The sequence below is a fragment of the Aythya marila genome, assembly GCF_965140915.1.
Source record: "Aythya marila genome assembly, chromosome: 7".
NCBI lineage: Eukaryota > Metazoa > Chordata > Aves > Anseriformes > Anatidae > Aythya > Aythya marila.
Window position 1 is genome coordinate 10,698,051 of NC_139048.1, and position 13,337 is coordinate 10,711,387.

The following is a 13,337-nucleotide window of genomic DNA, read 5'->3' on the forward strand; positions in this document are numbered from 1 at the left end:
GTGGCTCCCGGCCAGCCGGCAATAAACGCGCACGCTGCCTGCCGACAGCGGGGACGGGGCAAGGTTTAGGAGGAAACCCGGTCCAGAAACATGCAGCCAGAAGCTGATGGCCTCCACCTGAGCCATGACATCATTCGGAGCAAGCCACTCTGTCCCATTTTCAGCCAGGCCTCTTCTTGTGGTTATTTATTTGTTTGTTTGCTCCATGCTGAACGAGATCCTCGTGCATTTGCTTCTTTGTCTCCAGTCCGTTTCTCCCCATGGCTCCCTGGCACAGAGGCACACCGGTACCGCAGTGCTAACAAAATGCACCGTGAAGAAGTAATTGGGGGAAAAAAAAAAGGCCTTTTGATTTTTTTTAATGCATTTCTATCTTTAAAAAAATAAATAAATTTAGGAATGACAACAGAACCAACCTCGATGCTGCATTACAAATGGGCACGTTGGCCCTGCATGCACCTGGAGCCACGTGGACAGGAGGCAGCTGCTTCTTCCAGGAGCCAAGGCCACACCACCGCGGGCACAGCTGTGCAAAGGACACTTCTGCAACTCTCAGGGCCCTACGCTCATCTCAGGGGGCACGTCAGGGAACGGGATCGCTTTCATCTGAGTTTCTTTTGCCTTCCTTTTCACCCTGACCCGGTGCAATACCGCAAACGCCAAACTGCTTGCTCAGCTCTGCTCCCACTGGCCTCTGTCCTTCTGTCTCCACAGGTTTTTGCTTCTGTCCCTCTTTCTGACAGCCTGCAGGACCAGGAACTCTTTGGAACAAAACCACAAGTGCCAAACGTGCTGAGGTCCAAACGGGATCTCACAGCTGCACTCAAATCCTGCACCAGGCAGGCCCCAAATAATCACAGCAATGCAACATTACGATTCTGAAGCTGCAGTGCTGTATTTGGAGCTTTTTTTTTTTTTTATTCACGCAATAACTGCTGGGCCTCTGGGTCCCATTTGTTGCCTATCTTGAAGCTTTTCTCTTTGAACTGGGGGACTGAAGCAGAGAATCTTGATTTAAATGAATAAAACGATAAAAAAAAGAGAGACCATCCGTAATCCCATGCCTCCCAAAACTGGGATGCTTAAAGGAAGGGCAAATAAATAAATAAATTTGAATACTGATACAGTAAAAAAGAAAAAAAATATGCTGAGAAAGTATCATTTTGGAAGGTGCCTCCTCCAGAAGGACCTCTCAGCTGTGCACCGGCAGAACTGCCCTTCCTTTCCTGACACCTTTGATCTTCAGAGGCCCCAGTGGGACAGCCTGCTCCAGCTCAGTAGTAAGAGATGAGATGGAAGAGCCCGCAGCTCGCAAGGAGAAGGTGATGAGAGCAGCATAGGTGGCCGCCTGCCCAGCAGAGGAGCCGACTAAATCAATGCCTGGCATTTTCTCTTGCCTCTTCGTTTTCCTCCAGAGCTAGTGCCACACACTCGGTGCCCGTTCATCAGTTCCTCGTCTCCCCTTCCAGCTCCTCCACAGCTCTCTGCCTCTCTTTGACAGCAAGGAGATTTAGACAGTTAGGAGATGTCAAACAGCAACAGATGCTCCAGAGCAGAGTCTATTACTACTTATCAAAGTTAATCTCCCCCTAAAATCATGCATTGAGGACCTATTATTATTGATCCTGGCCATTAGCCACGAAGTATTTGAATCCCTGGTGCATCTAATGAACCAAACTTCGCCCTCCTGTAGCGCAGCACGCGATGCTACCAGCCAAACCCCTTTAGGGCTCAGCTGTGCTTACAACAGGACCCGAAACCCTACAGCCATCATGACAGACAAATGCTCTGCATCACGTTCTCTTTCTGCCCTAAAACACTGCCCAGTTGCTGCCAGCAGTCACATCTTGGTACCTCCTGCACCAGATCATTTGGCACCACCTTGAAGATGCTCACTCCTGACACTGGGGGTATCACAGCCCCGCTGCCCTGGCAATGAGGCATGGCCACAACCCTGCACCAACAACCAGGGACCACGCAAAGAAAGCCTCCAACACCACCGTGCAGCCCAGCCCGGCTAATTAGAAAGCCCCGATTAGTCCAGCCTGATAAAAACACCACCTCTGTTAGAAGGCGGGTAAAAATAGAGACCTGCTCTTTAAATAGCCTTGTGCCCCGCTCTCCCTAACACCATTATAATCACCCTGCCGGGGCCACGCAGCGTGCTCCCAACCTCAAAGCCCGGTGACACCGCTCCTGGTGCCCTGCTCCGTGCCTGCAGCGCGGCCGTGCCGCTCAGCACACACACACACACTAGCCTGCTTTGCTGCGACCCATGGATTTTCAGCTTTAGGGCTAGAATTAGGTCACCAGCAAAGATAGCTGAGGTTTTTCCGAACTCACCAGCTATTCTTGATGCTCCCGGTCGGGTTTCCTGGCTAAGCACCACACATTTGAGGAGCAGAGCTGAGGTATTTCAGGTGCTGGCAAGCGGCGATGCTGAGCCCAGAAGCTCTGCCTGCCTCCGGAGCTGCCGCCCGCCAAGAAGAGCTCTCCATTTCGGATCTTCCCGGCCTCTCGAGGAGAAAGCGAGCATGATTCACAGCAGCAAACAGAGAAATCAGCAGGGACCTGCAGAGGTCCTCGAATGCCACCTGAGATGGACAGAACATGAGCCACAAAGCAGCCTCCTCCAGCTGGATAGAGAGCGGCGCCTTTATGCCCCTGGGCCACTCTCCTGGCTCCAGCAGAAAAGCTCCAGAGGTGCACGGGGTGTCACAGCAGCAAAGGCACAGACAGGATCTCAAAACAGAGCCTCTCTTTCTTCATAACACAGAAAAGACCCTGGATTTAGGTGCTGAATGCAATTAGTTTTTACACCAGTAACTCCACTGGGCAGCTGAACGCAGCACTCACTTCTTTTGCCAGCTCTCCACTTGTCCACCAGTGAAAGAATAAAGGATGCTACCAGTCTGTTATTTGGGAAAACTATCTCCTGCCTTCAAAATAACGAGCAGGGAATACGCCAAAACCAAGAACACATTCTGATGTGCTACCAGCGGTCATTCTTGTCATTAAAGCTATTCCCTAAATTACACAGCTAAGCTATTGCTACTAAGAAGTATTCTTGTCCGCAAGACAGGACAGAGTTTTTCCCCACACATTTCTTTCCTGATATATTCCAGTTTCCTCACCTCATGGAAGAAAATCTTAATTCCTAATGAAAAAAATAGTCCAAGAAGAGGACCGTGTGGAATATTTGTTTACATAAAGTCTTCTCTACCAGAAGGAAAGCATGTGCTGCTCATCTAACGCCACTCTGCGCTGTCAGAAATATTTAGGGAGTCATCCAATATCTCCTGTACCTCTCAGGTACAGAGGGCGAGCATCTGGAACAGAGGAAGCTGTGCATGTGATTTAACCTCGTGAAATTATTTTAAATTTAACCTCAGACTCCCCTGGAAAAAGGAATTACCAGCCAAGGTCATTACTAGATGTGTGGTTGGAAAAAGGCACTGCAGCTAGGAGAGAGAACCTAAGAGCATTATTTTTCCTGCTGGGTGTGTATTTCAGCACACACACAACAGCAGGAACATATTTCAAAGGTCTAGGAGGTAGCTAGCATTAAGTGCCACACAGGTTTAATTTAACTACACGTGTTATTCAGCAGCAGAACCTCAACAGAGAAGCCCAACTCCCAGCATTACGACAGCAGGTGAGTCACGTCCTGGCCTCACACCCCAGGAAAGGTGCTGAGAAGTGGTGCTGGAGAGCACATCTTGCTTCTGCCCAGCTGGTACGGTACAGCACGCTAACACAGCCTGGTTGGATGCCAAAACGGTTCTTCCAAAGAGGAGCAGGGCTGATCACCTAGAAAGTTATAACTATGTAGACTTCAGGAGAGAAAGCAAAAATCAAACCAAACCTGTGCCTGTACCTTGTCCTTTCCCTTTAACTACCTTCAGCATCTTCCTCACGTTTTCTTCCTCTTCTCTGGGCATGTGTGAAGGTGAAGAGATAAAAGACTGCTCAAAACTCAAACAGAAGAAAGCATAAAGCTGGCCACTTGGAAATCATTTCCTTAGGCAGACCTGCACCCATAAGAAATGAAAGTGGATCAAATATTTTTCAGTCCCACTACAAAACTCAGGATTGTTCCTCCTAGTGAACTCCTGATCAGCTGGAGAAGATCGATCTGACCCCAGCTTCGGCCAGCAGTGCCACAGACAGATATAATTCTAATTCCCCCCAAGCAAGAACAGCTGCAGCTGAGTAAACTAATGGTTGTGCGAGGATCAGCTGCCTTACGCTCACTCAGTCTGTGTGCTCCCAGCTGGAAAAGGGTTAGGATCCCACCTGGGAACAGACCAAACATAGAAAGGTTTGTGGGTTTTTAGGAAAGAAAAAGAAAAATGAGATTTCCCTTCTCCTCCCCCTTCGCTGAAGGGATGGAAACACATCCCCATATGTGCTTTTCCCAGCGAGCACCAAGCCTGCGAGCTGCTTTTCCACGCCAAGAAAAGTTTCAAAGAGGTCAGGGCCTGCAGAGCAGTGCCTGCGCTCCTCCTTACAGGGTCAGGGAACGTCGGGTATCCACCAGAGACAGAGTGTTCCCGGCCGCTTTCCCACTTCTTTTGGCATCAATGTTGCTTTTCTGGGTAGGTGAAGTGGCATACGCACGGTCAGAAGAAGGAAAAGGATTTTTTTTTCCCTCCTCATTCCCTTATCTCAGCCAGAATCGCTCTGCATACTCGTCGCATCTAACATTCGGTCTTGCTGTGAAAGCTGCTGACTACATCCAGCATCCAGGGCTCTCCCCTTTGAACACACAGAGGGGCTCAGCTTTGGATGGCTTTTTTTTTTTGTTCCTAGAACCATGCTGAAATAGTTTTCTTCCTGGTTAGATGTTAGGGAAAAAACTTTCCAGTGGCACCAAGAGCTGGACAGGAGCAAAGAGAACACCAGGAGGGGCTGCAGGTAACGTGGCAGCACCGTGACTTGTCACCTCCCAGCTCGGGTTTGGCTCAGGAAGCAGCAGCTGAAGAGAAACGTGCAGGCCAGCAGGTAGCAGGAGGAGCCGCAGCCAGGAATCCTCAGCAAGGAGCGGGTGTCCCGAGCCGTGGGGGAGCAGGAGGAGGCAGCAGGCCTCGAGGATCCAGGCAGCACACAGCCTTGGTTGCCCCTTGGTGCTCCTTGCTGAGAGCAGCTCAGATTTGGAGGCAGGAGGGCACAGCCAAAACCAAAGCCAAGGCCCGAGCTGCACGCACAGCCAGGGCTCCGTCCTGGGCTTTCCGAAAGAGGTGGGCACGGAGATGTGTGACCATCTTGGGACCCCTTCCCGTGTGAGGGGTGAGCACCTACCACGTGTCCTCCCTCCTTGTCCACCACACGGTGCTGGGTGCAGGAGCCCTTGGCACAGCCCTGGCACCTCAGGGACAAGCAGGGGGAGCAGCACGTACCCACACGAGGGAGTGAGCATGGACCTGAGGGTCATTAAAAGCCGAGCTGCTGCCCGATCAGACGTGTTCAGATATTGCAGCTGAGCAGGGCAAGCACTCAGCTCGTGGCCAGCAAGCAGCAGGGGCCCATACAAGCGTGGCTGAGGTGTGAGCAGCTGTTTGCCACCCCCGTGATAAACCACACCCGTGGGGCACGCGGCATTATCAGCAGGGACCACGCACGAGCTGCCTGATCCCACTCACCCAGCCTGTGAGGGAACGCCGCTTTTCAGGCTCCTGTCCTCTTTCCAGGGCAGGTTTCGGTGCAGGAGCTGTTCTGTATCAGCTGCAGTCACCTCTCCCCCTTTCCCTCAGCCCCTCCTGGATCCAGCAACTTCTAGAGGCAGCTGCTGCAGCCCTGCCCTTTGCAGAAGCCGTGCATTTTCCCCTAAGTCATGCTGGTTTCCGAACGCATCCTCAAAGGTAAGTAATTACCAGGCAGGAGGGACAGAAAACCTTACCCTGCAGCTGATGGGAAGTGACGTTCAGGCAGCAACTTACACAAAAAAATGCCCTCGAAGGACAGCCAGTAATTTTTTTTAATGGACCACTGGGCAGAAGACCTGACTCACGGCATCGCTGTGGGATGCCCCCACGGGGCTGTGTTGCTGCAGTAGCCCCACACGTGCACCAGCAGCAGGTCAGCGCACACACAGCTGCGGGCAGCTCTCGCTTCTGCCCCAGAGCACGTCCTGAAACTCGCAGTTCCCACGTAATCTGTCTCAGAAATCGTGTTCCTATTACCTCACCTTCTCTGAGGCTCCCCGAGTGGCTGTTGGCCCCTAGCGCCTTCAGGCCCAGGAGCAGCGCCAGCCACCTGAGCAAGCCAAGCTGCTGCATCACCATCTCTGGCCCTCGGCACTCCAACAGCACCCCAGGAAAAAAACACTACAAAAACCAAACCTGCAAAGTCCCCCGAGCCGCATCTGGGGGAGAGATGGCAAGTACAAAGCCCTGATGTGACCGAAAACTGAGCCAAGAGAGCCGAGCGCTCAACTTCCCACCTGGGGCCTGATTCTTCCCGGGCCCAAGCTCACGGACTGCCAGGGGGATTTGCCCAGCCTCTGTTTTTCAGGACGGCATCCTGAAAGAAAACTGTGGCAACACACCCAGGTAGAGACTTGAGGATCCAAGTTTGGGAAGAGAGGCAAGAACCAAAGCAGGCACTGATGCAGACTCCTGACTAGGTATTATCTCTGTGCATCTGACGGCTTTCAATACACATCCACAGCAGCGACCAGACTCCCTCCTGCAGCCCTGAAAACAGTAAAACAACCCTAAGGCACTATTTTGATACCTGTTCTATTCACTGCTCTGGAAACGTCAAGTCCAGGATGCTGAATGCAAGAACGCAGCCAGCAAGCAGGGACACACAGCAGTAGAGCTCGTGGCTTTCTAGGAGCGGGGCCTCCTCTGAAGTCTCCATTCTGGGAGGCAAAAGGACGAGTGGATTCTCACCATCAGACCCTTAACCTTTAAGGCAAGGCCAAGCAGAGCATGCTGACGCCTCTTTCTATGCTCTGGGAGGAAAACACATCAGGAAGTGTCCCGACAGCACATTAGTTGAGAAGGGTTTTGTGGTGAGCACTGGGTTTTGAGAACTGCCTTACAGCAGTGACTTTATGGTGTGGCATTACCGAGACATCTTGCTTGGAGATAGTTTATTCAAAGCAGCAGCATTGTTCTTTTTCCTCTTCCTTCTCCATCTGCTATTGGATTCACAGGGGAGGAGGCGAGAGCTGGGAGCAGAGAGGAAGCCACGTAGGCATTCACTCCTCACTGCATCACTTTGAATAACAAAACAGATACACACACACAGATATTGAAACTTGGAATTCCGATACGAGCAGTGCTGAAGGTCTTCCAACAAAGTGAAGATCGTTTTGTTTCCTTTGAATTTTGGCAGGGAAACTGTCTCTTTTCAGCAGCTTTACTTAAGAGTTCAAAGTGTTCTGCTACCCAGCCGACGTGCAACAAAGCCTCTGCAGACTTCTGACTTGGAGTGACTCCAAACGCTGCTTCTGTGCATGGGGGCACCTGGCCTGAAGGAGAGCAGTGGTTGAAGAGATCAGCTCCCCGTTTTGCAGCACCTGGCTGCTGAGTTCTGGAGCAAAGCAGCACAGTAAAAGCACGGTAGCAAAACTTGAGCTGACACTACACAATGGTGACCACCCCTGGACTTCCCCAGAGCAAACATCTCTCCCATCACCTTGCTCCACAAGCTCCAGATGCTCTCTCTGGTTAAACCAAGCTGGGCACGGCCATGTAACAGTTACCAGACCTCCTCAACTGGCAGAGCATCCTTCAGCTCCCTTGAGAAATCTCTGTCCCAGCTGAAAATGTGCCAGCCGAGCGGCAGAGCTGAGGACAGACAGCCAACTCCAGCTCCTGTTCCTTACCGGCCGCGGAGACGGGAGGGTTTAGCTGCAGCTCCCCCAAGGAGCAAGTGGATCACGGCGTGCTCTGACCTTTGGATGTTTCAGAAGATGCATGCTCAGCTGCGTTGGCCGTGGCTCGACTGCTGCAGGGAACGTCACAGGTTCCAAGTTTTATTAATGAGGAAAATAATACGCGCTGTCAACGGCTGCTACACGGAGCGAACACAACAACAAAGCCCGCTCCGGAGAGCAAATGAAATCTGCTGGATTCGTTTCTTGGATTTCGTTTCTCTCTTGGATAAACAGCAGGGAACTCAACACCACATTGATCAGCTGCTTCAAGACAAACACTGATCGCATTGCCCTGGCAAGAACGTGTCGCACAACAGCGGCACGGCCAGGCAGGGTCATGCAGAGGAGCAGGGATTCACTCCTCTTCCATTTCCCCTCCCTCCACCTCCCAGCCCCGATAACACCAACACGGCTGCACCATTTAACGCCAGAGCTATTTAACCACGTTATGTTCACCATGTTCTGTAGGTAAATGCTTTCCCCTCCCTCCAGCATCCTGCTAGTACAGATGCACTCAAGGCCCTGTCCTAGAGAAAGGGAACCAGGCTGCTGAGCCGGGTCATGGTTCTCTCCTGCACGTTCAGGAGGGTTTTTTCCTTTATCTCATCTGCTTCCTCAAATACACAACCCAGCACAACACTCAGCTCTGCTTAAAGACCACTTGGAGAAATACTTGGCGTTTAACTGTTTCTCTTATGCTAAAGCAAGAACGTCTGGGAAATCACAGAAGCTAGAAGGGAGATCCTAGGAAGAGTCAAAAAGGCTCAAAAAGCACAGCACTGAATGTTGCTACATGCATGTTCTTCACTTTGTTTCTGATCATCTCAAAAGATATCAGAGAGAAACAACCTTACACCACTTCACTCTGCTTTCCACTAAGCACAACACTTCAACTTGGCTTAGGAGCAGTTTTGTTGCCTTTAGACTTCATCCTTCTCTGTTTCAAACAAGTCGCCTTTTGCAGAGACAAAATCTGTGAGATCTTCAGAAAATGCTGATTCCAACGGTTCTCCCAATGTCTCTGTCCCTCCTCATCTCTATCTTTTGCTTGAGCTACATTGTTACCAGAAGCAAAACCAACCCTAATAACTCATTCCTCATCCAGTTACTCAGCTCCGTTTCCCTCCTTTCTGCTGTATTACAATGCGATCGCCACCAAAAGCAAATAGGTCAATGTGTAAAAAGCCTGAAATAAAAACATAAAAATGTTTTCAACAGCTCCTTAAACACGCCTCCTGTTCCACCCGGAGATGCACCGTGTGTCAGACCCCGCCACCACCTCGGTCTACCAGAACTGCCACTTCAGAGAGGAGCAGGAAAGCCTCTGGGCGCCGCGCACCGCACCGACCACATCCTCCCAACGCTGGCTGGTGTCTGAAACACTCCCAGCACCGGGTAGTTGTGCTGCGTGTAACACACGTACACGTTCAATGGAACTTAAACCTGAATTTGTGCTTGTTTGGGAAAACATCGCTCTATCAGAGGGACTATTTTAGTCACTCACTTCGTGGTGTTTTCTTTCAGGAAATGATGGGGCTTTGCTCGGGAGTCAGATTTTTGGTAGGCGTGTTAAAAGGCTAAGAAGCATTGCTTTGGTGACGCCTTGCAGCACGAGAGGCAGAGCGCCGGCTTCTTGCTGAAATGCAAGCTCTGAGTCATCCCAGGCAGAGGGAAACTGAAACACATCCCCATTAAGTAGAAAACACAAACAATTTTCTAACATGAGGATTAATGACAGATAATAACTACAAATTAACTTTAATCTTTTACAAATCAAACAGAGCCCCTTATATAAATGTCCCTGCAATCTCTCTAGATAAAAAACACAAAATCGAAGCAGGAAGGGAAGTGGCTCACACATTGCAGTTAACGTTCGGGACAAAATCAAACACCTTCTTCGTGGAAACACCCCAGTGTTTGTGAAATATTGCGGTACTAAGAAAGGGAGTGCAGCTCAAGGCACTGCTTTAATTTCTGAAAATACAGTTCTGGTTACTTTTGGACATGAACAGCAAAATATTCTTAATCCTGACGCATCAGAATTTCATGAGCTCTACCATAGTGAAACCAAATTAAGCTGGATATTCAAAAAGCAGGGGGAGAGCTTTGCTTTTCTGCTAGCCTTTTGCTGCTGCTTGAAAGAAGCCGTGCGATTGTTGAAGGGGTTAAACCAAAACTTAACTGACTGTAGGGAGGCTGCTCTTCGTAGACAGGAAGGGAAAAAAAGAGAGTCAGAGACCTAATAGTGGACAATTTTGAAAATTACAGTGTGTGTCAATAATGGAGATAACAGTGAGATTCAAAAGGAATAATCTCAAATAATAGGGAAAATGAGCACCTGCCAGCCACAAAGCCATTAGTATCAGGGCTTTTATCTTTGCCACAGTTAAGTCTGGAGACGCTGACAAACTTAACAACGCAGCAAATAAAACGCGGTGAAAACCTAACTGGGAAGCAATTCTCCTCACTCAGAAAACGCTGCCACGGAGTTTGGAAACTCATGCTTCTAGCAGGAAATTCAGGGTCCGATTGCTGGTAACAAACACTGCAAACCCAGCACAGGCTCCATGGGGTCCAGTTGGGCTCGCAGATGCTCCAGCCTGGCACGTTGGCATTAAGGGACATGAGCAGAGGGCTCCTGACCAAGGAGACCCCCAGGTGCAGGATTTTGCCTGTGCAGACCACCCAGTGCAATTAAATGCGTGTCCTTCCCAGAAGGGTGAAACCAGGGGCTTGTAAAACCATGTCAGACACAGACCTGGGCTACTGTGCCTTGGGAACTGGAAGGTTCCCAAGGGAACGGGTCACTCACAGGGTTTGAAGCTTTGCCGCCTGCCCCCCAAGGGGCAGAGGGCAGAAAAAGCTGTCCGTGGATCCACCAAAACCTGGCCAGCGTGAGAGGACCACGACGGTACAGGGAAGGACAGGGACAACTCTGCCCTAAAGCTGCATGGAGAACAGGCAGTGTGTGCAGGAACAATTAGATATGCAAATTACTGCATTGAAAATTAGTGACGGTTTTACTGTTGTCATGGAGAAAAAAAGCACCCTCCATTCTGGGTCAGACCCAAGCACTGCGTTTTGTTTCCCCTCACTGGTGAATAAAGCTGCAGAGAGCACTGGAAAAGCCCAGGACCGGCGCTGCTCAGCAGAGCTCCACCTGGGCCCGGAGAGCTCACGGCTCGGATGGGAACAGGAGAGCAACATCACCGAAATAAAAAACCTCCCTGCATCACCCCAGGAAGGCAAAAAAGCCCATGGCAAGCCCACGGACTCCCAGAGCTACCAGGAGGTACAGGCACAGCCAGGAAGAAGCCACCTGCACCTTGCAAAGGGCACGCTGCTCCCCAGGGGGGCACGGATGTGGGGGCAACACGGCACATGGGGTACTCAGCTCCAGGTCTCCTGATCTCCACGGGAAGATCCTGTCTGAATTCACACGCAGACTTCACCTGGAGGCTCTGCGTATCCTTGGCCATCCCCTGTTAAATGATTGCTGCTAGGATGGCGTTTGCTTCTGCTGCAGAGATGATGGCAGCCCAGCCCAGCCCAGGGGTGGGAGGGAGAGGGTGTAGAGCACAGGGCCCTGCCCTTTGGGGTCACAGTAACACAGCTCACCCCGCACCCAAGAAACCTGATCCCGTAGCAACCTCCTGTATGGGAAGTGCCCCAATCAGATTTCACTGTGTCAGGAGAAGAACAGTATTTGCTCTGCATACAGATTAGTCACAAAACTGGGTCACTTCTTGCCTTTTCAGAGAGCAAAATAAGAAAAAAAAAAAAAAAATGAAAACAGGGCTGCTTTTTCAGATCTTTTTGCATCTCCCCCCCCAGTTTTAAAACTAGGTGACGGGCTGTGGTCACTCCCAGCTGCCTAAGCTGATCGCAGACACCTGCCTGTGGTGAGGTTAAAGCACATTACCACCCGCTGGCCTCCCAGTTCTCAGAATTCAGCTCCTCAGCTACTTACCGGTTCTTTTCTAGCTCGTTGTGCGTAGACCTGGAAGAGAAACAAAAATTGGGATTAGCCACCTTGGAAATCTCAGCACCAAAAGTTCAGCCACCGAAAGCTGCGTACGTCCCCGGTGCCACACAGCAGCATAAAGGCAGACAACTACACAGAGTCAAATCCAGAGCTGTCACCTCAGCCTCCCCTGCCGAGGAGAAATTCCTTCCCTCCGAAGTCTGTGCTTACCTGGTACGTGCAGATCTGGTGCTTGCTGTACCAGATCTTTGTACCTGCCCACCACAACAAGTGCCCTGCCAGCATTCCCTCGTGTAGAGCTCACAGCTTGAGAAGGAGACCAGGCAGAAGCAAGAGGGAAACGCACAAGTTCACCCTCCTGCCTGTGATGATAACAGTGGCAAAAACAACCAAGCAACCAAATGAAAAAGCAATAAAAACCCCACCAGACTTAAATCATTTCACAATTTCTAACCTAACAGGTTATTAGCAGCCCAGGGAAGGTTGTTGAGGGCTATTTAAGAAGGACAGTCACTTATCCAACGTTCCCCTTTAACAGCAGATCACCTTAAAATAGGAGTAAAAGGCGCCCCAAAGCTTAATAAAAAGGATCTATTTTCTGTAATTTGGCATCACATTTCTTCCGGAGCTCTGAGAAGATTATCCTCTATCCCCCATCTGGAGAATCCCGCAGAGATTTCTACAATTAGGGAACTGAACGGAGGATGTGCTCTGAGGGAAACCCTGCCATAATTAAACGCTCCTCCAAAAAGAGGGAGGAGGAGCACCCAACAGGTGCTAGGACTTTGGCAAAGATGACGAATAAACTGTGGACGGCTGCAAAAAGCAACACAAACGATGCTTGGCTGGCTGTGCCTGCGAGCTGGGGGTAGCTGGAAAAAAGAATAAAGAAAGAAAGGAAGAAAACCTGTAACTGTGTGCTTGTGCAATACACCACAGGACCCCTGAAGGGCAGCTCCCAGCAACCAGACACAAACTTGATGCGGGTTTAGGCCAGAAAACCACCCCACATCTCCCCCCAGAGCCTAAAAGCACCACAATCCACTCGTCCGGGCAACTTGGATGCAAGTTAACCCCCCGGAGGCCCCGTTACAGCAGTGCCCGGCTGTCCTTTGGAGCACGTTTGCTGATCTCATGTGCCCCGTGCTCCTGCAGGAGCCTTCGCAGTCATCTCGGTGCCATCAGCAGCTACGGAGCCAGAGACACGCAACGCCTCGGATTCCTGCATCGTATCGAGCCAATTATCAAGGCCAGCGCTGAAAGAACCAAGTTTGGCCCACTGCTGTGAACAAAATTAAAGCAGCAGGTTCTCCCTCCTCCTCTCACATCGGAGGCTCTTTATTACCGAGCTGCCTTCTGACAAACACCACAGCTGAGAGGGGTCACAGGTTTCTCACCACGTCCGGGAATTTGTGCTCTGACTTTTAAACCACATTAGTGGCAGGGGAAAAAAAACAAACAAAA

The 13,337-nt window shown here is 50.6% G+C and overlaps 1 protein-coding gene across 2 annotated transcripts in view; it reads right to left on the minus strand.

Moving 5' to 3' along the window:
* MXI1 (MAX interactor 1, dimerization protein) overlaps positions 1 to 13,337 on the minus strand; it is a 42,165-nt gene that overhangs the window by 8,968 nt on the left and 19,860 nt on the right. For both annotated transcript variants that reach the window (XM_082765316.1, XM_082765317.1), the window contains exon 3: positions 11,859 to 11,888. In XM_082765316.1, coding sequence (XP_082621442.1) covers positions 11,859 to 11,888 — 30 coding nt within the window. The remainder of the gene's footprint in view (positions 1 to 11,858; positions 11,889 to 13,337) is intronic.